General features: G+C 40.0%; 1 protein-coding gene across 1 annotated transcript in view; it reads left to right on the top strand.

Annotated features, from left to right (window-relative positions):
* Positions 1-3441: 3441 nt before the first annotated feature.
* The window catches only part of LOC130345428 (fragile X messenger ribonucleoprotein 1 homolog B-like), a 616453-nt gene continuing 593394 nt past the window's right edge, over positions 3442-26500 (top strand). The window contains exon 1 of the mRNA XM_056554515.1: positions 3442-4644. Coding sequence (XP_056410490.1) covers positions 4510-4644 — 135 coding nt within the window. The 5' untranslated portion in view covers positions 3442-4509. The remainder of the gene's footprint in view (positions 4645-26500) is intronic.

Raw genomic sequence — 26500 nt, 5'->3', positions numbered from 1 at the left:
TGACCCTCTTTCTATTGAAAAAACAAAAGTTGGATTCAAAATGGCCGACTTCAAAATGCCCGCCATGGTCACCACCCATCTTGAAAAGTTTCCCCCCTCACATATACTAATGTGCCACAAACAGGAAGTTAATATCACTAACTATTCCCATTTTATTAAGGTGTATCCATATAAATCTCCCACCCTGTAGATTGAATTATTAATTACATTATTGGCACCTTATTGGTACCCCTATATAAAGTGTGATGTGCACCATTTGTACTGAGCTGGAGAAAGGCCAGGTGAGCTGGTCAAATGTTGCTTTTGGGCGCTCATTTTTGATGGAATACATTTTCACATTTGATTTGTGTGCTGTGGAAATTCCTTTTTCTATCTATCTATCTATCTATCTATCTATCTATTTTTCTTTCTTTTATCTTAAAGGGGTACTCCGCCCCTGATATCTTATCCCCTATCCAAAGGATAGGGGATAAGATGTTAGATCGCCGCGGTCCCGCTGCTGGGGACCCCGGGGATCGCCGCTGCGGCATCCCGCTATCATTACTGACGGGTGATACAGGGGCCGGAGCAGCGTGACGTCGTGGCTCCGCCCCTCATGACATCACGGTCCCTCCCCTTAATGCAAGTCTATGGCAGGGGGCGTGACGTCCCCGAGGGGCAGAGCCGTGACATAACGATGCTCCGGCCCCTGTATTGTCCATCATTACGTGCAGAGCGATCTCGCTCTGCGCAGTAAGGATAGCGGGGTGCTGCAGCAGCGATCCCCGGGGTCCCCAGCAGCGGGACCCCGGCGATCTGACATCTTATCCCCTATCCTTTGGATAGGGGATAAGATGTCTAGTGGCGGAATAACCCTTTAACTGACACAATAGATAATAAAGAAAACCTAGTATTGTGCACTATAAACCACTGTGAACAACTGTCATCCTCTAATCCATGACCACAGTAACATGTTAAGAAGGATGCCCATCACAAACATGTAATGAGGCCACCTCCGTGTGGTGGATGGGGGACACGTTTTGATCAAAAGTGCTCTAAGAACCTCCATTTTTTGAACAAGAGTGCTGCTGCAACCTTCTTTTTTGTATACTTAGTATTTGCCACAGTAGTGTGCACCTATGTATGAGGTAGTTGTGCTGGCTATTTTTCATTTTGTTTTTGCTGTGCAATTTAGGGGAAGTGGCACCCTCTGTAGCCATGCACCCCTCCCTGTTCACAGGAGGTTTTTTAACCTTAGCTTACCATATGGCTTAGCTTCCCTTAGCTAACCTTAGCTTACCATTTGGCCAAATAGTGTCGACCATCCCACCATGATAAGGTGACCTCATTGGGACAGACCCTACACTATGAATGTGTCTCTGAGCGGTCAGTTACCAGGCGTGTAAGGACTGGGACATTCAGCACCTTACAAAATGGGTGGGGTGCAGGAAACAACATGGAGGTTCCTGAACCCCACCCACTTTATAAGGTGCTGAATGTCCCAGACCTTACTAGCCTGGTAACTGACTGCTCAGAGGCACATTCATAGTGTAGGGTCTGTCCCTATGGGGTCACTTTATCGTGGTTTGGATGGTACACACTATTTTGCCAAATGGTAAGCTAAGCACCTGATTTTTTCATTATGGCAATATAGCATTTCATATTTTATTTATATCTTTGTGCTAGCAGTGTGCTGCTGCATTCTTCTGCTTGTGTATATTTAGCCTAGCAGCGTGCACATGTATGCCGAGTCCATGCAATAGTTGTGTATCAGTGTCAGTATTTGCTGGCCAACTTACCCTTTTTTTATCTATCTATCTATCTTCTTTCTTTCTATCTATCTTCTATCTATTGCCTATCTGTCTACCTATCTATACATCTATCTATCTACCTACCTATCATCAATTTATCTATCTATCTATCTATCTATCTACCTATCTATCTATCTATCTATCTATCTAGTCGAAGTCCCGAAATCACAGCACCAGCCAAGTCATGGATCTTGAAAAACTGGATTACTTTATTGTCCCCATATCAAATGCAATGTTTCGGCAGCAGTAGCCTTTATCAAGCATAGTACAAATACAAAAGGTGCATCTCTCTCTCTCTCTCTCTCTTTTTTTCTAGATTTTTTTTTTATTTTTATTTTTTATTTTCATTAATTTTTTTCTCCTTTTATTTTTTTATTTTTCTTTCTTCTTTTTTATTTTCTATTACTTCATTTCTTTTAATCCTGTTCAATATTAAAATGCATTTTCGTTGGAATTCCGTAATTTTAATTCTATTTTTTTTTTGTTATGTTTTAGATGCACATTGTGTCACAGAAGTCACATCACCTATCACTGTGTAGAATTTCCATTACAGCCAGGATCAAAGCCATTGTAGCCATTCTCTTATTTCTATATTGTTTCCAAACCTTAATCTTTGTTGCCCAGAAAATAAAATATTAACCTCACTGTAACGTGATGTCAGCAATTGATGTTGTGCTGTTTAATATTGGTAAGGCAAATTATAACTCTCAAATTGTAATGCGCATGCGCGGCTGGTCGGCTTGATCGTGACATGTCCAGTGAAACAACACGATCGCCGGACATGCCTGTGCAGCCGCAGAGTGCAAATGATGTCTAATGCGGGTAAGGGCATTGTGCGTAACTGACCGACACACACTGCTTAGATAGACCAGGGGCGGAAGAGCTACTGCTGCCGAAACGTTGCATTTCATATGGGGACAATAAAGTAATCCAGTGTTTCAAGATCCATGACCTGGCTGGTGCTATGATTTCAGGACTTCGACTACATTGACCCTGGGTTGGCTACATGGGTATTCACGGGCACAGAGATAAACCCCCGGTGCTGTCTCACACTCCCTCTTCTATCTATCTATCTACAGTATCTATCTATAATTTCATTTCTTTACCTACCAATCTAAATATGCAAATGCAGGGAAGCTGCACTTTGAGAATTAAACAATAGGTGCCAGTAAGATAAACCTGAATTCATGGTCCTCTACAAAATAAAACAAAAGGAATTGCAGCCCTCCAAATAATCCAGTGATTTTTTTTTTGTTTACTGAACATACATGAATAAATATACATTGTTTTTAAAGATGTCCTATAGTGCTGCACTTTCCTCATTCTGGATACCCTATATATTGGTATACATCTATATTTGGGCTCAACAGCTTGCATAAACACTTGTATAGTTTTTATTGAGCTGGTGGGAAGGTAACACTCCTGTACAGCTGCTCTCTAGTAGATATTGTATCACCCAGCCAGCCTCTGAATTCACTTGCACTGTGCATTAGATAACATGGCAACATATTAATACCATGAGAGACACGAGCATCCTCCTTGGTGTGGTGAGGAGCATAGGCAGCTGCCTGCGTCTTTAGTTGCAGTGTTAAAAGCTTCTGTTCGTATACCCACTCCCCCTCCTCCATTCCTACATCAGCCTCAGTGTCAGCCTCAGCAGCAGCAGCAGCTCGGAGACAAGTGGACAAGTGGATCTGCTGCACACATAGAGCACACACCGAGCTGCTGCCTCCAGTATGGTGGACATCTCATCCAGCTTCCTGATCACTTGAAAAGTTGGGGTTCAAGCAGCCTGTAAAAGTTAGGGTCCAGGGATCCTGCAGGCTGTGCAGACAGACATCTCAGCATCACTTGCTCCCTTATCTCTCAGGCTTGGTCCAGAGGAAATGATCTGTGAGCTGCTGCTGCCTACAGGGACGATGCAGTGTGACAGCACTAGATTCTTCATGCACCACCTTCTCCTCCTCATCATCACCCTCCTCCCCTCCAGCTCCCTTCAGCTCCTGGCTTGTTTATAGAGCAGAGTGGGACTGGGAGGGATTGTATCCACCGGTTTAGAGCTCATCCACGTGTTTTCCACCAGTGGGGAGTTGAGTTCTCCATGCTTACATCAGGATGAAGGAGCACACACTGGATTGATTTGGGATATTGGAGATGTATTTTTTCTATTCTGCTTGTTTTTTGGGGAACACCATGACCCTCTGAAGGTATGCTGGAGTAGTGATGGACCAAGAAGGTAACCAGCATGGTTGTGTCTATCAGGTAGGCTTGGAGTGACAGTGTTTAATTCTAATGAATAATTGGGAACAGAACCTGCTACTGCTGAATTGGACCATTCATTGTGCCCCCCAGGTGCTGATATACTCCCCTCACTTATTTCTGCAACTCTTACAGTATTTTGAGCAACAATGCATTATCCCAAACTTTATTTTCTACAAGCCAAATCTATAGCTTGTGATCCTTCAGTACATTGACTTCATTGGATAATATCTAGTGGTGGTTTGGTGGTGTCCTTAGAACACTGGGGGATTATTTATTGGTCAACACAATCTGTGGCTTCCAAAGACCTTTGGTTGCTCATCAGATATAAAGTTTAGTGCATCTAAAACTGCTGTGAAACTTGGAGTAGTGGAGCACCTTCTTCCTCTAAGTTCTTGGAGAGCCCTGTGGATTACAGAAATCACCCTCCACCAGTGCTTGACTACAACCATTTACTGCTATGAAGAGGAAACAGAAGAGGTTTATTCAGATGGCTTTGCTATTTACAGCTGCTTTGATATTTCTGCCCAATATTGGCCTTTGGTCTTTGTACAAGGAAAAACAGCTCATGAAGTCCACCGATGGAGGAGATCAGGTAGGAACCATGAAGCGCCTTAGAGAGTACTATACACTGCTCTGCTAGACAGAGATACTCTATAAATTGTGTAAAGTCTCTCTTGAGATATAATATATATATATATATATATATATATATATATATATATATATATATCTCCAGTGGAATACAGCATGACTAAAAGCTTAATTGTATATTCTCTTTGAAAGTGTAACCACTCAATACATGGTATACAGGCCAAACAGAATTAAAGTAAAACCTGCAATAAGCAAGCTCAAGTGGACATTCTGGACATTAAGTGATACATTTGTGTCAAATTGCCATAGACAATGTGATCCACTGTGTATGAAGTTATTTCTATTCATGCTTTCTTGTGAAAATCTGTATTTGGTCAGTTATTTGCAATACATACCAATAGTTTAATGGTGTGAGAGAAATCCTAGGACTGGACTCATTGGGATGGGGGGGGGGTGTATAGCCCCATGTGCCTCTGGATGACTTATAGGGTCCTGGTAAGTAGCTAGTACATCCACCTGATCAGTCTAACATGAAGTTATATTATCTATACTGGCAACTCCTGTCTATAATGACTATAATAGAAACCGTGATGGACACCAATTTGATATTGGTAGCAGTCTGATTCATTTCAATGACATGTTTTGGCTTTGAAGAAAAGTTTGCAGCTAGCAGTATGTTGGCAGGAGATGCATCATGGTAGAGCCGCCAGTTGCATTATTTTATTTTGTGTAACAGCTAAAATGCATAATGATAATAATGAGAGATGCTGATCTATTTTACATGTAACACTTGTGACAGCCCCCCACTAATGGGCCTCATTCCTGTCTACATGCATTTTACTTTTTTTCAGATAGTATTTGTTCACTTTATAAAACTGGAGAATGATATTATGGCATATATTAAATATGTATCTGTTCTGGCCAAATTAAGAATTCACACACAGACGTGTTAAATATTGATAACACTTTTCATTATGTTCCAAACTTTTAACCGCAGAACTAAAGTTGTGTGGCATCAGCTGTGCTGACAATAATATAGGCTTGCCTTGTGGTTCACATATGTCTCTGTGGACTGAGCTGATCGCATTGTAATTCCACTATAACACTGCAAACAATCTGGTTAACATTTGCAGAGATTGGGAGAATTATTTTTAGCCTAAAGTAGTCTAAGTAAAATAATACAGAACATATAAGCCAACAAGTCAAACCTAACAGTCAGCAAGGTCCTTTAAGGATACACTGATAATATACAATAGTAGCTTCCAATACAACTGACTCCCGGAGGTAAAAATTACAGTTTTTTCCAACCTTACCTTAAACAAAGAAGAGCAGCTTAAATCTATGTATCATTTATGGTGGAGATTATAAAGCACATGGTTATTTAAGCTTTTATGTAGATTGTACTTTTAGTAATTGTTCTTCACTTGAGTGACTTGCGATGGTACATAGACTTTTCAGAGACATTCCACATAACCCATACCAATTACGAGGTCACGGTGGTCATCATTATGTTTTTGTTTGTTTTTTTACAGGTGTATAAACTGAAGTTTTAATGGCTTAAGCAGTTATAGTAATTTTTGAAGGAGCCCTTAAAAAATATTCTCCTCTCCCTCTTTTCCGGTACAAACAATTTCTTAGTAAGCGTCCCTGTCCCTGCATGTGCCATACGAGCATATAGTGGAGCAGGTTATTGTGACAAAAACAGTGTTACTGGATATTACTATCTGTCGTGACAGTGTTTTACTGGTCCAAGAGATGCTTTCCTTGACTGCATGTTATAACCAGACAGTAGTGTTCAGTAGATTCATTGTGTATCTGAAGAGTGCTAAAAGGCACATGTTAGGGTGCCTGACATCTGATAGGTACCTCTAGTAAGCAGGTGCCCCTGCAACCACTGACAAGCCCCTTGCCTCCCATTCAGGACACAGAAATAGATTTAAAGTTTATAGCTCTAATGGTATACAGAAATAGAATAGTCCTCTGTCATGACCATTCTGTTAGGGCTATAATCCTTGATCCATGTTAAGAAATGTATTGGGGGCCCAGAATGGAAGGTTTGGGAAGGGGTCTTCAGTATCCATATTAGTACTTGTTGACTTGTATTCATTAGCTTCTGATGAACTTTCACTTTCACTGGAGCTTTCATTGTGATTGATTTCTTTCAAAGGGGTTACCATTTTTATTTTTTTTTTACTTTTCAATATCATGCCCCTAATGAGTGGTGTCTCGTGCCTTTCCCTGGATCCTGTTCGACTCAAGACAACAGTTGATCACAGGGGGCTTGACTTCTTGCCTGACAAGGCATCCCTCTGATAAGGTGCGGTCTAGCTGTATGGGCCTCCTCGCCGTCACTTAATGCATCCCCCACTGTCTGCAAACTTCTGAGATCATGTGACAGCAGGGGAAGAATTGTACACCGACATGGCAGCACATAAAGCTGGACCGCACATGTCATTAGAGGCTGACTTGTCAGGGATCACAAAAAGAAGCCAAGCCCCCTGTGATCACCTGCTGCCTCGAGCCCAATAGCATCCTGGGAAAGGCTTGAGGCATAGTCATCCAGAGTCCAGGGGAATGCTGAACCTGTGGATGGCATGAAAACACAAAAAAGTGGGCAATCCACCCCACAAATGAAAGGCAAGTAAATTAGTAAATATACTTAGGACATAACTTAGTTTCAGGGACATGATACAGAAAAAAAAATGAATATCCCTTTAACCGCTGGCCTTCATCAGTTTTTACGCTCATTGTGCAAGCCAGTTTTTCATTAATCAAAGTTTAGAATGGATCCCAAAAGAAAGAACAGTTTAATGGTCTAATTTTTACTCCATTATCTAATCCCACTGGTAATTACTTTTTTTTTTTATCACAAAAACATACAATATCAACTTTCTCTGTTTATGTTTACAAAGTCTACCCAAGCAGACCAGACAAAATTATTATCAGTTTGCAATATATTGTCTTAAGAGGATTTTGTTACATAATATAGTATTCTTCAGAAAGTAAAATTAGGTGCAAACATGTCTCTGGGGTGAGTTTATGTCAATAGGTGGAGCATGTTGACTTGTTCAGTAAAGGCTTTGGCCAATCACTTTCATTGCTGCTCAATGGTGAGCGTGTGGGCTGGACAAAGGGGGGGGGGTGTATACCATAAATTCATGAGCAGTCATACTGATTCAGGAGGGCTGTGGGAAGTGTTTTCCCTTAAGGGTATGTTGACACGGTGGAATGTCCATGCAGAATTCCAATGGAATATTCCACATGGACATTCAGCTGCAGCAGAGTCCCATTGATTTCAATGACATTCTGCTGCACTTTTCACATGATGGAATTTCCATGGCAGATGTTTCTACCCTGGTTATCCCAAATCCGGCATCCACAAGAAAATAATTGAAAATGCATTGCCGTCTATGAGGGCACATTCCCGAGCGGTCCTAGCGCCCGCCAGATCAGACAAATGTGCAGAATATCCGGCCCTGTTTTTGCACATTTAACGCTGTGTGAACATGGTCTTTTAGTGCTCTCTTAAAAAATTAAAGCCTTAAAACAACATAACTATGAGGGGACCTCTTTCACTTCAAGGAACAGCGGTCCCCATGTAAGCTTTTATTAACCTTTACATTGATTAAATATATTCATTATATTCTTCTAAATTTTGCGCGCATAAAGAATACAGGCATTTCATGTCTGCTCTTTGACTAGATATTGATCCAATATAAATGTTCTGGGATTATAGAGAGGTATGGATCTGGAATTTGGACCCCTGTATTGTTCACTTTTACAAAGGCTTAAAGGGGTTATTCACCCTAAGGTGATTTTAGTACATACCTGGCAGACAGTAATGAACATGCTTAGGCAGCATATGCGCTTGTCTTGAGGCTAAATGGTTGTGCTGCGAGATTACCATAATACTGTGGCTAGCTTTTTGTGAACTGGTATTTCCTGTTTGAGTTTTCTTCTTTTGCCTAGAAATCCCATAATTCAATTTCCCTCCCTCTCACACATCAGCCACACCGCCCATTGAGCTGCATCCATTCAAAAGACCTGTGGTTTTCAATCAGGGTGCCTACAGCTGTTGCATTAGTTGCAGATTGCTCTCTCTCCCACCAAGCGATCGCTCCACCCACTGAAGCAGACAGGCTCCCTGTCATCAGCTGACTAGTGAGTCAGGTATCAGCCACATTTCAACCTGGGAAAAATCTGAGACAACAGTCAATTTGTATTCTGTTAAAAATAAATGTTGGGGTGAATATCACAGAAGAATTGTGAGAAAAACGTCACACACAGGTACAGACACTATATTATGAACTACACTAACTTTAAAGCCCCTGTAGCATAGTCAAATAAAGAAAAAAACTTTAAAAATAACTTCTGTATTTGCCTTTTCCGCACTTCTTTTTATAACCAAACAGAGCCGTGAAGGCCAAAGATCTCGGATTTGTGATTTTCTGAACCCGTACAAATTACAGATCAAAATCGGAGTGCGTGATATAAACGTTTAAAGAGTGTGTGCACCTTTAGCCAAATATTTTTCCCATATCACAAAGACTTGTCAGCAGATAGCATCTGTCTGGGTGATATGGGATTCCATTAATCTCATTACCCTCCTACTGATGTGAATGGAAGCCCCAGCTCATAGATAGCTCCTATAGGACCTATATGGATCTTATCTTCTGAATTGTCTCAATGCCAAATAAAAATGCATATATTTTTTTTCTACTGTTCTCTTTCTGGTTTATTTTCTTCCTGTAACTACATGTTTTCTAGGAAGAATACAGTTTGGAATGGTCCATTCAGCAGCAACCTGGTTGTATTAAAAGTATTGGTTACATTTGGAAGCTAAATGCTATAGAAATGTAACCAGCATATCTCCCCAGGGAGCAGTTACAGCTCGGGAAGGATTTACATCACTGTTTAAGGTTAATATGTTAAACCTCATGCCTTGGGCCCTAAGGAGTTCTGGACATCTAGGACTCAAAATCACATTTTATGGTAAAGGTCAATGTTTTTTCAACTAATGTGTCTCCAGCTGTTGCAAAACTACAACTCCCTGCATGTCCGGACAGCCGAAGGCTGTCCGGGCATGCTGTGAGTTGTAGTTTTGCAACAGCTGGAGACACCCTAGTTGGCAAACACTGTTATAGGTAAATTTTAGCTTTGTTTTTTTTTTTTAATAAAATGTTTTAGAAACAATAGTAATAACTTTGGTATTCACAAACCTTCATAATAATAAGTGATTTTCTCAAGTGACTACATGTATAAATATGTATAAAATATGTTGCTGTATATTATTCTGGATCACAAAAAATTGTTTACATTAAAGGGAACTAAATACATGTATTATCAATCCCCACATATGCTGCATGTCCCCTAGGTGGTACTAAAGCGGAAATGAACTAATATACTTCTGTTACTGATAGGTAATGTTGAGAGTAGCAGAATACAGGCCCCATATGATCCTTGCCATTTTCTACTGTAAAAAAGGGACATAGTACATGTAAATGGGTCTAATAAATATTATTCTGACCCCTTATAGTCTATGCATGTACAGAATGCAAACACTGTATGCTGAACCTACAGTATATTCTGTGGATGGTGTTAGGAAAAGCAGCTTAACAACAACTCCTACTTTGCCCTATTAAACTCTATGGGGGATATTTATCAAAGCTGTCTATGTCCCGCATCAATATAGACCAAACTACAGAGCGTTAGGCTGGTCTATTGTGCGCCTAATTTATCAAGTGGCGCACAGCTCTTGATAAATTCTGTGCACAGACTGCATAATCTATGGTTTAGTCTATATTTAAACCTGCTCCAACATGGTCTGACATTTCGGCGTACTTTCAGCCTATGTGACTTGTCGCTGAATAGTCACTTTTGAATAAATTCCGCACCAATGCATTTTCCAATGCATTTCAGTCTAAAATAGACTGCGACTTTTTGTGCGACAAATTTAGACAAGAAAAAACAGTCTAAATCCTTTGATAAATCTCCCCCTATGTCTTGAGGCCTAGTACCAGGAAGAAGACCAGGGCCGGGGCTTAATACGCCACATCAGCCAATCACTGGCCGAGGTAGGATGCCCCTGCGGCTAGAGGTTTGCTTAGCTGCACTGACAGATTGACCCCAGCACTAGTAAAAAGATCACAATGGAGGTCAAGAGCAGAATACCTGGGGCATTGGTAGCACAGGAGGTAAGTAAAGGATCATTTGTTTATAGCAGACAGAATGCGCATTAAAAAGAAAGAAAAAAAACTGTACCACTCGATAACCTCTTTAAGATTGTGAATACCAACTTGCCAAGGCTACATGACTACCTTTATAAGCTTAGAAAGGGAAGATCACCAACCTTTCTCAGACCCGTGAATGGCAAACATTGCCAGATATGCATTAATACCTTTGTAATATTGGGCATAATCCCATTTTATGCTTTAGGTCAGTGGTTCCCAAGCAGGTTGACTCTATCTGTTGCCAAACTACAACCCCTAGCATACCTGACCAGCCTTTTTTAGCCAGTGCGCTGCGAGTAAAAAGGCATGTGTGTTATCTAGATCAGGAAACATAGAATGAACATACATGTGTGTATTAAATTAAGTAATTGTAATTGTGGGAGGGGACCAGTACTTACACCCCCTTACCCTCACATGTCTGTCGTTCACCATGCCCTAATTGTCCCCACCAGCCCAAACCCTTTTTTTCCCCGCTTTATTTCCATGCATTTCTTCCTTGCCAGGTATGCTGCTTCTTTAAGCATACCTCTATACCTATCAATATTTCTACCGCCATATATATTATATATATATATATATATATATATATATATATATATATATATATATATATATATATATATATATTTATATATATAGCATCCAATGATTCCACATCCAATGATTGCTTGAAAAAGGCTCCAGGAGGAGCTGAAACGTTGTAATGCTGACATGAGATATTAAATCACTTATTTTGTTGGAGTGCTGCGCCTGTATCTGGTTTTTATCTTGGATGGACTCTGATCAAGTCCTTTGGGACGCTGGCACCAATTTTTTGGTTGGACTGGATAAGTAGTGCTGCTTTATTTTGGGATTATATATATATATATATATATATATATATATATATATAGCATCCAATGATTCCACAACAGCACAAAGGAGTTTTTCCAAAAAAGAGAAGGTGGTTTATTCCATTCCCAGTGTTACAAAATTAGTGCTACGTTTCAGCAGCCTCTCGCCGCCATTTTCAAGCATGTTCAAGTGACTTATGGGGAGGGTATATATAGTCCCTCCCATTACTCAGTGTCATTACATAATTATACATAATTCTGCATAATTAAGTGCATATAAGATATGATTTTCAAGTAAACATATTATAAAGTGCATCAGTGTACAGTCTCACATAAAAATATAAGTGCAAATCCAAAAATTACAAACATAAAGTGCCAGTGCATATAATACCTTATAAACGAATCCACCTGTGTTTCATAAAAACAATAACAGCAAAAATCAGTGGAGGGGGCGTTGCACATACCACTATAAACAAAGTACATCGCAAAGACATATCCAAAAACCATGGAGCTATTGGCACCACGGTCTCTGGAAAAAGCGGAACGAGACACCGCACCAACCACATAGTCGGCGCGACGCTCCTCCCACTATATTGGCCGCCCCGCACCGCCGCTCACAGTATAGGGTGTTGGGTATTATACCATTCATGCATAGTATGGGACATGTTGGGAGCAATAGGTGATAAATATAGTATTACAATGATATACACTATTTGGACGGACATTATTAAAAAGGATCTCCACTATAGAAAAAAATGGTTATGTGCAAGCGCCTATATATAGGCACTTGTAGTTTTTTTTTTTTTTTTTTACATGTTGGAAGGGTATCACCAGAAGATTGCTATGCTTACTTAAGCTATGGGAAATTTTCAACGTGGAAATGCATTATTTGAAAATAAGTTTAAAAAAGTGTCTGTTCACTTTTGACATAGTTTCTATGTAGATTCCACAAGAAATCTGCATTCCATAGTCTGTTTATTTAAACGGACTAAATTTACATCCAAAATCATACAAAGTGAACCTGACCTACTTTGACAGATCTTGGTAGCTATCTCTTAGATCTAATATCCGTTATGTGCTTTTTTTGCATTATTAAAGTTTAAATGTAATCCAAGATGTGACTAGATCAGTAAAACAATAGTCACTTGCCAAGCTCTAAGATCACTATAAGGCTAGGTTCACACGGCCATTTGCATCCAACCCATTAAGGGTCTAATCGGCTATTTTGTTTATTTTATTGTGCCGATCGGACCCTGAAATGGGTTGAATGCAAATGGCTACTGCCGTGTCCCGACGGCCCCTATTCACTTGTATGGGGTCCGTCGGAGACCTGGTAATTTTACAGAATTTTAGTGGAGGAAAAACAGAGCTTGCATAATTCTTTTCCCTGCTACACTCCCGTCCTCCTGACCAGATTGGCGACTGAACTCCGAATAGCGGAGTCCGACGGCAATGTGAACAAGGCCTAAGTCCTGTGACCACTAAACTCCTAAACGCCTACAGTCAGTAGGTTATGGAAGTTAAAAGATATGTCATGTAACAAAGAATCAGAACAAAAAGTAAGAATCTATTTCGACACCATTGTGATGATGGGAGTTTTGCTCTAAACATTCATATTTAAAAAAAAAAAATAATAATAAAAAAAATAATAATAATAATACATACATTATATGCTTCCAATTATTTGTCAGGTAGACATTACATTTGACAGTGTTACACTTGTTTGTGGGATACAATATAAGAACCTTAGTATCAGTACATCATCTTAATTCTGAAAATGTATGTATGTGTAAATGCATGAAAGTAGCTGATATTACTGATAATTTATTGAAGATAGAATAGAGAGTTAGTGTATGTATGTATGGCACTATATACCTACAATATATATATATATATATATATATATATATATATATATATATATATATTGTAGTCATATGTTATTTTATTAAAACTATACATGCTTCATGCATAACCTGGCAAATGGTAAGACATTTGTATCGGAATCCCCAGTAGATGGCGCTGTGTCCTACATTGTCATATCAGCGGCAGAGCATTTGAGCTGCATTATTATATTCCTGCTTCTCTTCTGAATTACATGGGATATGTCTGCCCATTAGAAGCTCTATTATACCTTTTTATTCTTTTTTAGACATGTTATTGATTACATACAATTATTTTATTTCACAAGAAAATAATATGCTATTAGTCTATCCATAGTCTGCAGTGATTTAATGGTTCTTAACCATTTGTAAAGTATTTGACCATCCTCATCTTACTCAGTGGATATGGCCATTAAGTTTCATTTGTTCCAGAGCTTAGAAAGCACTTGAAAGACTCTGCCTCCTCTTCATTGTAAAACAGAAGTAATGGTTATTTATGTGTATTTGATTGGGTCTCGAAACGAGAGTCTTCTCCTAAAGTGTTGATGTAACACTGACAAGTCAACTAGGGCATAGGCAAGCGTTTCCCAACAAGGGTGCCTTCAGCTGTTTCAAAACTACAACTCACAGCATTCCCGGACAGCCGAAGGCGGTCCGGGCATGCTGAGAGTTGTAGTTTTGAAACAGCTGGAGGCACAATAGTTGAAAAAACATTGACCTATACCATAAATGTGATTTAGAGTCCCAGTTGTGCAGGAGGCCTCAGGGCCCAAGGCATGAGGTTTCACATATTAACCTGCTTGGAGTTGTAGTTTTGCAACAGCTGGAGGCACCCTGAAAGGCTGTCCAGGCATTCTGGGAGTTGTAGTTTTGCAGCTGGAGGCACAATAGTTGAAAAAACAATGACCTATACCATAAAATGTGATTTAGAGTCCCAGTTTTACAGAACCAGAACTCTATAGGGCCCAAGGCATGAGGTTTCACATACTTACCTGCTGGGAGTTGTAGTTTTGCAGCTGGAGGCACAATAGTTGAAAAAACAATGACCTATACCATAAAATGTGATTTAGAGTCCCAGTTTTACAGAACCAGAACTCTATAGGGCCCAAGGCATGAGGTTTAACATACTAACCTGCTGGGAGTTGTAGTTTTGCAACAGCTGGAGGCACTCTGGTTTGGAAACACTGGCTGTGGATTCACTTTCAGCTTCCATTCATTGTGCTGTGGCTAAAGTTTAGCAATAAATTACTCTTCATAAATACTTCATTGAGAATAAAAGGGAGGACGTAACTGGATTCACTGTTTTACTATGAGCTATTTAACATGTATATACTGTGTTAAACACTAGTCTTCAGTATTTCATGAAGTATTGTATTCAGTCTCTCCATGTCCCCAGGGCCCCCTTTATGTAGTCTTCCCTGTGTATATAAGTTGTGATATTAATAATTTCTTTAATTGTTATGCCATGTGATTGTTACCCTGGAGGCACTAGTGACCATGTGACCCCTCAAGTGACCTATGGGCTCCTTGCACAGCCCCCCTATAAAACTAGAGGAGGGGCTGCAATCTCTCTCTTAGTTCCTGAGGTCCAGTGCAGTCAAGTCATCTCAGTCTGTGTGTCCGGAGCATTGGAAAGCCCCAAGCCTAAAGTCTGCAGCCACCTGTCAATTGCAAGTTAGCCAAAGTCATCTAATTGTCAGTCATCAAGTCAGTCAAGTCAAGTTTACTGTTTAGTCCCCGTGGCCTGCACCAAAGTCTGTCTTACTACTGAAAGTACCAGCAAGCCTGAGAAGTCCCCCAGTGTCACTGGTCACCTCCTTGGAATATTGGCTGTACTTCATAGACTGTGTCATCTGTCTACCCTCAGTAAAGCTACAGTTTGTCTGGTAAAGCTAACTTGGCGTTGGTGTCATCATTGTCCCCGTGCTTAGCTCAGGACCAGCGGTATTAACTTTGGGGGGTTAAGGCTAAACCACTCCCTGGCATCGAGACAAGAAGGGGTTAATAACATCTGCCCTTGAGTTATAACATCTACCCTGCACCTCACACCCCAATGCCACAGGTACTTAGGGTCTATTATAGGGTTTGTTATACAATTAAGAGTACAGAATTTCATACAGAGGAACACCGTTCCTTAATGGTTTTACCCCCTCACCATAAGCGGAAACTTTAAAAAGGCACCCCCTTTCAGCATAAGGAAGTACCACCTTAAAGGGATACTCTACTGGAAAACATTTTTTTTTTCAATCAACTGATGACAGAAAGTCAAACAGATATGTAAATGACTTCTTTTAAAAAATCTTAAAGGGGTACTCCAGGTAACTAAACCCATAGCTCATCATTTCTCTCTCACCAACTTATGTATTTATCTAAATATCATTAGCTATATACAGCAGTTTCCCTCTTTCAGTTGTCACTTACTGGCAGGAAATGAGAGAAAAATGTAATTCTCAAATCCACTTGTCTTGGTGTAAACCCCTCACTGAGACTAGCCCCAACTCTTCAGGACAACACCACCTGATTTCTGTCTGATCTAGAGCTCTGGTTGTACAGCCACACCTCCCCTCCCCCTCCCCTCCCTGTGTGAGGAGCTTGTGAGCTGTGAGAGAAAAGCAGTGAAGATTCTTAGTCACAACTGAGCACACAGCTGCTGTTTTTCTGCTTAATATCTAATCACTGGCTTCTGCTATTCAGAGCACGGCATGATTTATTGCTGGAAGAAGGCTAGCCTGAAATAAAAGACAAATACAGTTCCTGTGAGCTGCAGTGTAAGCATGCACACATATAGTGAAAGCAGTTGGCTGGCCGGCATTACACAGAGCTGCACTGACTTCTGAGAGTTGTCGTCTGTGCTGCAAACAAAGAAAAAGTATTGAGGAGACATAAGGGCCAAATGAGCTGCCAAAACCACATGAATAACTACAGGGGACACAGAACAGGTATTGTGGTGGCTTTGGGACATTTTTATTTTTCTTAACTTTCCTGGAGTACCCCTTTAATTCTACTAGTACTTATGAGTATATGTATGCTCCACAGTAAGTTCTTTTCTTTTAGAATTTCCTTTCTGTCTGACCACAGTACTCTCTGCTGACCCCTCTCTCCATATCTAGAACTGTACAGAGCAGGATAGGTTTGCCATTGGGGATTTGGGGGAATCCCCATAGCAAACATATGCTGCTATGAAAAGTTCCTAAAATGGACAGAGGTGTGAGCAGAGAGTGCTGTGTCAGACAGAAAGGGAATAAAAAAAGAAAAGAACTTCCTGGAGCATACAGTTGCTGATAAGTACTAAAAGGGTAAACAATTATTTTTATAGAAGTAATTTACAAATCTGTTTAACTTTCTGGCATCAATTGATTAAAAAAAATAATGTTTTCCAGTGGAGTACCCCTTTAAATGGGAAAAATAGAGGATAAAATATCTGATTCAGGTAGGTCCAACCCGCGCGATCTCCAGCCCGGCACCACAGCGTTCTGAACATTTATGTTTAGAAGGCAGGCTGTGCTAGGCTTTGGAGCAGCTGTGGTCATTACGCCACCTCAATTCATGTTTATGGGAGAGACAGAGATATGTGGAGGGGGCATGTTGACCACAGTTTTGGGCTGTGGTTGACAATAATCTGGCATGGAGTGTAGATTGGGGGGGGGGGGGGTGACCAGACACCAATACACTTATCTATTACTAGCCCAACAGGAGTTCCTTTAAGCTGTGGTCCTTGCTTTCACAGTTCATAGCAGCTGGACCCATAGCAGCCATAGTAGCAGCATCTATGGCAATTTTCTGGGTGCTTTCCAGCCACAACCCTGTGGTCAATAGATTCAATAGAGAACTAATATGTTTAAAGGGAATCTGTCAGCTGTATTTGCTGCTAAGTCCTGCAGACACTATTCAATAGTTGTTAGGTTATAAAAGCAAAGTATACCTTTACTGGAGCCAATGGTGGTTGCTGAACTTTAAAATCCTCTTTTTATTTCTCACATCTCCTTGCTCACAGGTACCTCCAAGCCCCCTGCCCCTTGACTAAAGGGATGTACAGGACCTTACATCTCAATCAAGGGAAGGCTGGGAGGCGTGCCAGACTGTGGCACTAGAGCATCTCAGACCCAGCTCCTTGACACTTGGCTAAGGAATTGAAAAAAATCTGATTTCACCATGTTTGCTTTTATATTATAACGGCTATATTATAAAAGTTTGCTTTTATATTATAACACTGTCTGCAGCTCTAAGACATGAGTACAGCTGACAGATTCCCTTTAAATGGGCACTGTCAGATACAAAACCTTTTTATTTGTTGTACATCTTGGCAAAACATTAACCTTTCTAATATACTTTCTTTTTATAGAAATCCTGGTTTATAAAATCATGGCTTTGTCAAAGCTGAAGCACAGGCATGGATAAAGTCCAGTAAGTGAGGGTAAGCTAGCACTCCTCGGTCTGATAGGACAGGAGAGAGCACAGAGGAGTATTATCAGACAGGAGAGAGCACAGAGGAGTACTATCAGATAGGAGAGAGCACAGAGGAGCACTATAAGACAGGAGAGAGCACAGAGGAGTATTATCAGCCAGGAGAGAGCACAGATTAGTGCTATCAGACAGGAGAGAGCACAGAGGAGCACTATAAGACAGGAAAGAGCACAGAGGAGTGTTTGCCTGTAGAAGCTGCGCATGCGTTGTGAAACATGTTGCATGAGTACTTAGTAAAGGATTTTAATGTTACTGCTGGCTCCCGTGTCAAACTTGCTGAAGTCGCTTTGTTGTCCATCATATACATTCAGGAAGGCTGCAGACATGCTGGATTTCCCTGATATACGCTCACCATTGTTGTCTATGTGGGTACACAACCTGCTTCAGTAAGCCACTGACTCCCCCTCCCTACTTTGTTACATGTGATAAGCCTGCACCATGGAGTGCCTGTGCTATTTGTTTTCTCTGCAGTGAAACACTCAATAGGTTATGCTTCTTCATACAACATCATATGGTGTTCTTCAAAGGATATGTTGACACATACTACCTAAGTCTATGCCAGAAAGACGGTCAAACATCTAACCAATAACTGCCTATGCATGTGTCCATCCACCAAACATAAACTAAAAAAAAAAAAAAAAAAAAAGAACACTAGTGTGATCAGAGACATAGACAACTAAATGAATGTAAAACAAATAAACCTCTTCATTAAAGGGACAATTTTCTAAAATAAATAAATAAATAATAATAATAAAAAAATTATATATATATATATATATATATATATATATATATATATATAAAACACTCTAGGTCATAAATGTATGATTGCTGTGGGCCCCACCAATTACTAGAATGAGGGCACCAAGCCATCATTACAACTCACACCACACCTGCAGTGAGGAGAGGTTTGAATTGAATAGTAGTCACTTGTGAACTCTGCTGCTCTAGTGGTGACTAGTGTTGAGTGAATTTACCATATGTTTGGCTGACCCCAAAAATGAGGACTCAGCCATTGATTGCTTTGGTCTGCATAAATAATAACCACTTATAAAGTGCTCTGGGTGCCTAAAAAACATAGATACAGTCCTAGGAGACCTATGACTGTCATGAACTTTTCCAGGCAACTGGAGACCTTTGAAAGTGATGCCAATTTATGTAGACTAAAGCAGTCAATGGCTAAACCCTCAAGTTTGGGGTCAGCCGAACTTATTGTAAATTCACTTAACACTAGTGCTGATGAAGGCAGAAGGATTGTTCAGTGGGGGTAGGGGGAGGGTTACAGGATAAGAACCCAGTGGATCACCAATGGTCATATATTTCTTATCCGGTGAATAGGTGATGAATGTTTGTTTTTTAGTTTTTTGTGTGTGTGGTGTAATCCCTATTATGTGCTATTATGTTTAAAATGGATAAGCAATATACCAATAGCATTTCGATCATTGGAATGTATAAAAGAGAATACAGTACAATAGGTTTAAGGTTAAATAAGCAAGTCACCAAAGCAAGGCATGCTAAATGAATATGATGTGCACTCAAGACAAGAACTGCTCCAAGTAACTGACCTTTCTTTTACCTCTCAAAACTACAGAAGCCATTCAGCCAGGACTACATTTGCATAATCATGAAGTACCATGATATAGATTGCAGACGTGTTGGTATTTCCATTTGGCTATTACACTTCAGAGCATTTAATTTTGTTTTCTTACCTTGGATTTACAACGTATACTATAGTTTTCCACCATATTTTTTTTAATTTTTTTTGCTACAGAGAACACAGATTGCAGCAAAATATATATTTTACAATAAAGTAACCTTAACCTCTGCTGTTCTGAGAAGCTTTGTTCACACCTTTGTTATAAACTATTGAAAGCGGTGCATACACATACAAATTATCCTTTAATAGATTACTTTCCTGAGCCGAAAACATGTCCTTGTTCTATAATTATAACCTTCAGCGCTTCTGCTCCGTGGTGACCTGTTCTATCTGTGGAGTTTGCTTCCATGCGATAAGAGAAATTGTTCAAGTTTCGTAATTTCATAAGTTGTGAATAAAAACTGCAATAGTATAGATAAAACTTTGCATTTGAAATAGGAAAAATACAAATGAAAGTTATTAAAATGATCAGCAATATTACAAAACCTACGCTGCAATTGCATGAAGTCTGATTTTTTTTTTAGCACACTTGGACCTGAAGTCTGCGGGCATAACAAAGACAGTCAAGCCAATGTCTTCAAAAGAGAGAGCCATGAGCATGTGAGGTAACCTATACACTTCTTCTTGGATGGATGGAATCAACCATGTGTAACATAGGGTTTCTGCTGTTCCCTACATGATTCGGGGAGCCATGTAGGTAACAGAAGAAACCCTATGTCACACATTGGTTGACTCTATTGATTCTATCCAGCCAAGAAGAAGTGCATAGGTTACCTCACATGCTCATGGCTCTCTCTTTTGAAGACATTGGCTTGACTGTCTTTGTTAAAAGAAGACAGCTGTAGAGCAACATCCTTCTCAAAAAACAAGTTACAGTTCTCAATAGATGCACAAAGCTTAGTGGTTACTTGTACACAAGACAGTGCTCTTACTTGAATGTTTGTAGTAATACAAAATTAACAAAAGTAAAATATTCACTAGTATGAAGTAGAATATATTATAGAATACATATAGGACTCAGAAATACTATACTGTTATTAATATCTTATTTTAATAGCCAATACCATCTACGTATAGTGTACATTAAGATACTACTTCTATTGGATGCATTGGGGGACATTTACCAAAATCTGTGCATAGGAAATGTTGACCAGTTGCCCATAGCAACCAATCAGATTGCTTCTTTCATTTTTCAGAGGGATTTTCAAAAATTATAGAAGCGATGTGATTGGTTGCTATGGGCAACTAAAAGTTTTGATAAATCTCCCCCATTGTGTATTTAGGTGAAATCCAGTGAGCTGTTGATTATACTGCATGTATTATACAATATCCCACCTATAGATACACACCTAGAGAGCCAACAACATATTAATCTGTATTTTCATTAGTTATAGAAAAGAAGATTATACAAATGAATGTATTAGAATCAGCTATATTTAGCATTCATTATATCTTGACATATTTATTTGTAAAAGTCAAAATAAGACGTTCTTCAGCAGACACCTTTATTAATGGTATTGAAATTGTCACCTCTTGTTTGTTAAACTAAATGTACATAAAATCATGAATTAATATCATTATTAGAATGAGTCAAATTGTGACTTCCAACATGACACTGTTGTAGGATTTCACGGTAACAACAAATCTATCAACATTCAGTCCTGTTTCATCAGCCGCGGTGAAATATAAGCACTGCTATTGTCAAAGAAGAAACATTTAGGAGCAAGAACTGCTCAGCTACAAATCAGCAGACCACTCAAGCTCATAAATGCCAAAGTGCCGAGTGTGTAAAAAATAATGGACTTTTGGATTCCTAAATTACTGATGTGTTTCCATCATGACTCTTGGGACACATCATAAGACACATCAGAAATTGCTGATAATTGGGGGTCCGCATTTAAAGACCTTTGAAGAACTCAACTCTTCATGTTACTATCATAGACTTTTGTTTTTTATTAATTGTAATTTGTATTGAGAGTTTTGTGAAACACAATCAATCCAAAAAAATGAATACAAAATAATTAAAGTGTATCTGTCTTTAACACAAGCATTTTATATAATGTAGATAACACCCTTATATGTATATTTGTAATATACAATGGTAAAATTTTTTTTATATTTTGTCCCTATAGCTATTGTTTGTGTGCCTCTGTGAGGAGTCCAAATACAGGAAGTGTTTGAGGACAAGCAGGGCTCTGTACACTGAGGACAAGCCGGGCTCTGTACACTGAGGACAAGCGGGGCTCTCTACACTGAGGACAAGCAGGGCTCTGTACACTGAGGACAAGCAGGGCTCTGTACACTGAGGACAAGCAGGGCTCTGTACACTGAGGACAAGCAGGGTTCTGTACACTGAGGACAAACAGGGTTCTTTGCACTGAGGACAAGCAGGGTTCTGTACACTGAGGACAAGCCAGGCTCTGTACACTGAGGACAAGCAGAGCTCTGTACACTGAGAACAAGCAGAGCTCTGTACACTGAGGACAAGCAGGGCCCTGTACACTGAGGACAAGCATGGCTCTGTACACTGAGGACAAGCAGAGCTCTGTATACTGAGGACAAGCAGGGCTCTGTGGAGTAAGGACAAGCAGGGCTCTGCGCACTGAGGACAAGCATGGCTCTGTACACTGAGACAAGCAGGGCTCTGTACACTGAGGACAAGCAGGGCTCTGCTGAGTAAGGACAAGCAGGGCTCTGTGCAATGAGGACAAGCAGGGATCTGTACACTGAGGGCAAGCAGGGCTCTGTGCAGTGAGGCTCTGTGACACACTATCGGCTCACACATTAGGATTATTGACAAGCCAGGAGCCTACACAGGGCCTTGCTTGTCCTGCCCTCACTTCCTGTATTTGGACTCCTCATAGAGACACACAGGAAATAGCTGCAGGTACAGCATTTTTTCACCCAAAAATATACACATTTTTTTTTATCAATGTATATTACAAGTATACATATAAAAGTATTATCTACTTTATGTCAAAAGTTTTTGTTAACAACAGGTACTCTGGTGGAAAACTTTTTTTTTTTAAAGCAACTGGTGCCAGAAAGATAAACAGATTTGAAAATTAAGTACTTATTAGTTGCTGAATACTAAAGAGGAAATGATTTTCTTTTTGGAACACAGAGCTCTCTGCTGAATCACAAGCACAGAGCTCTCTACTGACATCTCTGTCCATTTTAGGAACTGACCAGAGCAGCATATGTTTGCCATGGGGATTTTCTCCTACTCTGGACAGTTCTTAAAATGGACAGAGATGTCAGCAGAGAGCACTGTGCTCGTGATGTCAGCAGAAATCTCTGTGTTCCAAAAAGGAAATATTTCTTCTGTTGTATTCAGCAGCTAATAAGTACTGGAAGGATTAAGATTTTTTAATAGAAGTATTTTACAAACCTGTTTAACTTTCTGGCACCAGTTGATAAAAAAAAAAAAAAAAAAAAGTTTTCCACCGGAGTACCCCTTTAACCCGTTAACGACCATGGACGTCTATGCTCGTCCATGTGCCATTAATTAGGTATGACGCAGGCTCCCGACTCGAGCCCGCATCATACCGGATGGCCCCCAGCGGATTCCTGTATCTGGGGGCCGGCGTTAACAGCAGTGTCTAAAGTGCCTTTATCCCATCCCTGGTGGTCCAGTGGGGTGGATTGCCCCCCTGCAGCGGGATCACATGGGGGGTGATCCACTGTGGAGGAAGCCGGAGGGCTTACCTCTGCTTCACTGGCGGCTCCGGTGCTCAGAATGATGAAGCCTGGTAGGACCAAGCTTTATAAGTCGAGCACACAGATCAATGTGATTCTATGGAACCACATTGATCTGTATGAGGAATCAAATGATTCCTCCTAAAAGTCCCCTAAGGGGACTAAAAGTGTAAAAAAGAAAAAAAAAGTAAAAAAAAAAGTTTAAAAACATACTCATTAACCCCTTCCTTATTAACAGTTTAAATCACCCCTCTTTTCCCAAATTCCATATAAAAAATATATAAACATAATAAAAATAAACATATGTGGCATCGCTGCGTGCGGAAATGTCCGATCTATAAAAATATAGGGGGTGATTTTTCAAAACCTGTCCAGAGGAAAAGTTGTCCAGTTGCCGATTGCAACCAATCAGCACGCTTTTTTAATTTTCAACAAGGCCTGTGCAAAATGAAAGAAGCAATCTGATTGGTTGCTATGGGCAACTGGGCAACTTTTGCACAGGTTTTGATAAATCTCCCCCATAGTTAATTAAACCACACGGTCAATGGCATCCGCGCAAAAAAAAAAAAAATAAAAGTCCAAAAAAGCATATTTTTGGTCACTTTTTATACCATAAAAAAAGGAATAAAAAGCGATCAAAAAGTCCGATCAAAACAAAAATGGTACTGATTAAAACTTCAGATCACAGCTCAAAAAATGAGCCCTCATACCGTCCCTTACACAGAAAAATAAAAAAGTTATAGGGGTCAGAAGAGTAAGATTTTAAATGTATTAATTTTCGTACATGAAGTTTTGATTATTTCCAAAATACGACAAAATCAAACCTATGTAAGTAGGGTATCATTTTAACTGTATGTACCTACAGAGTAAAGATAAAGTGTTATTTTTTCCGAAAAATGCACTGCTTAGAAACGGAAGCCCCCAAAACTTACAAAATGGCATTTTTTCTTCAATTTTGTTGCACAATGATTTTTTTTTCCATTTTGCTGTGGATTTTTTGGTAAAAAGACTAATGTCACGACAATTACATAATTGGTGGCACAAAAAATAAGCCATCATATGGAATTTTATGTGCAAAATTGAAAGTGTTATGATTTTTACAAGGTGATGAGGAAAAAATGCCTAAAAACGGAAAAACCCTGCGTCCTTAAGGGGTTAAACCACCATAATATAGGCAATACCTAATGAGAGACATAATAGCAACGGCAAAAAAAAACTATAGCATGCAAAGTAACATGTCAACCAAACAGTATCCAATAACAAAAAGCAAAAACAAGAAGATAAGGCAAGACACGATAGAGAGTTGGAAAATCAACAAGTGCTGTCTTATAGGCAGGCAGACTCCTGCAGAACACATCAAACCTGATGGCTAGCCCAACACTAACATAAACTTTAGAGAAACACACAAGTGTAGCCACCTCCCCAAGGATAAAAGTGGCTTCTAATAGCACAAGAGCAATGTACTCCTCTAGAACTCTCACCTATTAGATATTTCTGACATATCTTGTAGACTTTAGACATTTACCGTATTTTTCGCCCTATAGGACGCTCCGGCATATAAGACGCACCCAATTTTAAATGAGGAAAATCTAGAATACAATGTAAAGTATAGGTCACAGTGATCTTCAACCAGCGGACCTCCAGATGTTGCAAAACTACAAATCCCGGCATGCCTGGACAGCTATTGGCTGACCACTGGTATAGGTTGAAGACCACTGGTATAGGAGGTAATACTCACGTGTCCCTGCTGCTCCGGACTCGTCACCGCTGCCCTGGATGTCGCCCTCCATCGCTGTCGCCGTGTCCCCGGGGTGTCCCCTTCGCTCCGGAACGTCTCTGCTGCCCGGTACCCTCTCTCTCCGTCGTCGCAATCACGTCGTTACGAACGCCACTCCTATTGGATGACGGGGCGGCGTGCGCGACAACGTGATGACGACAAAGGAGAGCGCCAGCCATGCAGGGGATCCCGGCAAAGAGCAGACACCGAGGAGGCAGGTAAGGTTAGCGTCACTTTCGCTGCAGACGCGACGGACAGCTTTGATCGCGACGTCTGAAGGGTTAATACAGGGCATCACCGCGATCGGTGATGTCCTGTATTAGCCGCGGGTCCTGGCCGTTGATGGCCGCAGGGACCGCCGCGATAGGTGTGTATTCACCGTATAAGACGCACCAACTTCCCCCCCCCAGTTTTGGGCAAGAAAAAGTGCGTCTTATACGGCGAAAAATACGGTACATTTTCTTTATAATGGGAATGAAAGTATTTTTTCCTTTAAATAAACAGACTAACCTACAGTTCATGTTTTCAGTGCATGTCGGTAGGTAAAATAGTGCCCCCTATAAAATCATTACACGATTATATTCACAGGATAAATTCTGCATGTGCAAATATATTCATTCTGTTAACTACTAGAATGCAATAGAATTGTTGTACTTAGAACATGTTTACTGACATCTGTTAAAATAAAATATAGGGTGTAGACTTATTCATACAATAGTTTATGATTATGAGTCTGCAGAAAAACAATAATTTGCAGAGAATTGAAGAACAAGAATGTGCTGGATCACTATAGTCATAAAGCATAAATTTGATTTAGTAGTAAAATAAAGTTGTCAGGATATTTTTGACAGCTGCTTTTCCATAATAGTATGCACATTAGTTTAATACAACTGCTGCAGCCAGATTCTTCTGTCCTAAGTGAATGACAGATAACCCCGCTATCACTATGATACACACTGTCACACTGTGACTATGAGCCAGGAGCCCCTCTAATCTATGGGAATGACAACACTTGATGTTTTCAGTAACATTAACATTTCTGATGTCCCCTCCAGACCCAGTCTTTGGTGCTATGAAGCAGCTCAAGCGTGTTTTCTGCCGATTTTAGTACACAGAATTTAGACAGCCACAACATAGGGTTATAGCTTAACCCCTTAAGGATCAAGCCCATTTAGACCTTCAGGACTAGGCCAATTTTTTTTTTCAATTTTTTTTTATACATTTTTTAAAATTAATTTTGCACTTTTTTTTAACGTTCACGCCGTTCACCATACGGGATCAAGAACATTATATTTTAATAGTTCAGACATTTAC

Source organism: Hyla sarda, chromosome 1 (assembly GCF_029499605.1).
Source record: "Hyla sarda isolate aHylSar1 chromosome 1, aHylSar1.hap1, whole genome shotgun sequence".
Lineage (NCBI taxonomy): Eukaryota > Metazoa > Chordata > Amphibia > Anura > Hylidae > Hyla > Hyla sarda.
This window is presented reverse-complemented; position numbering and strand designations above follow the sequence as displayed.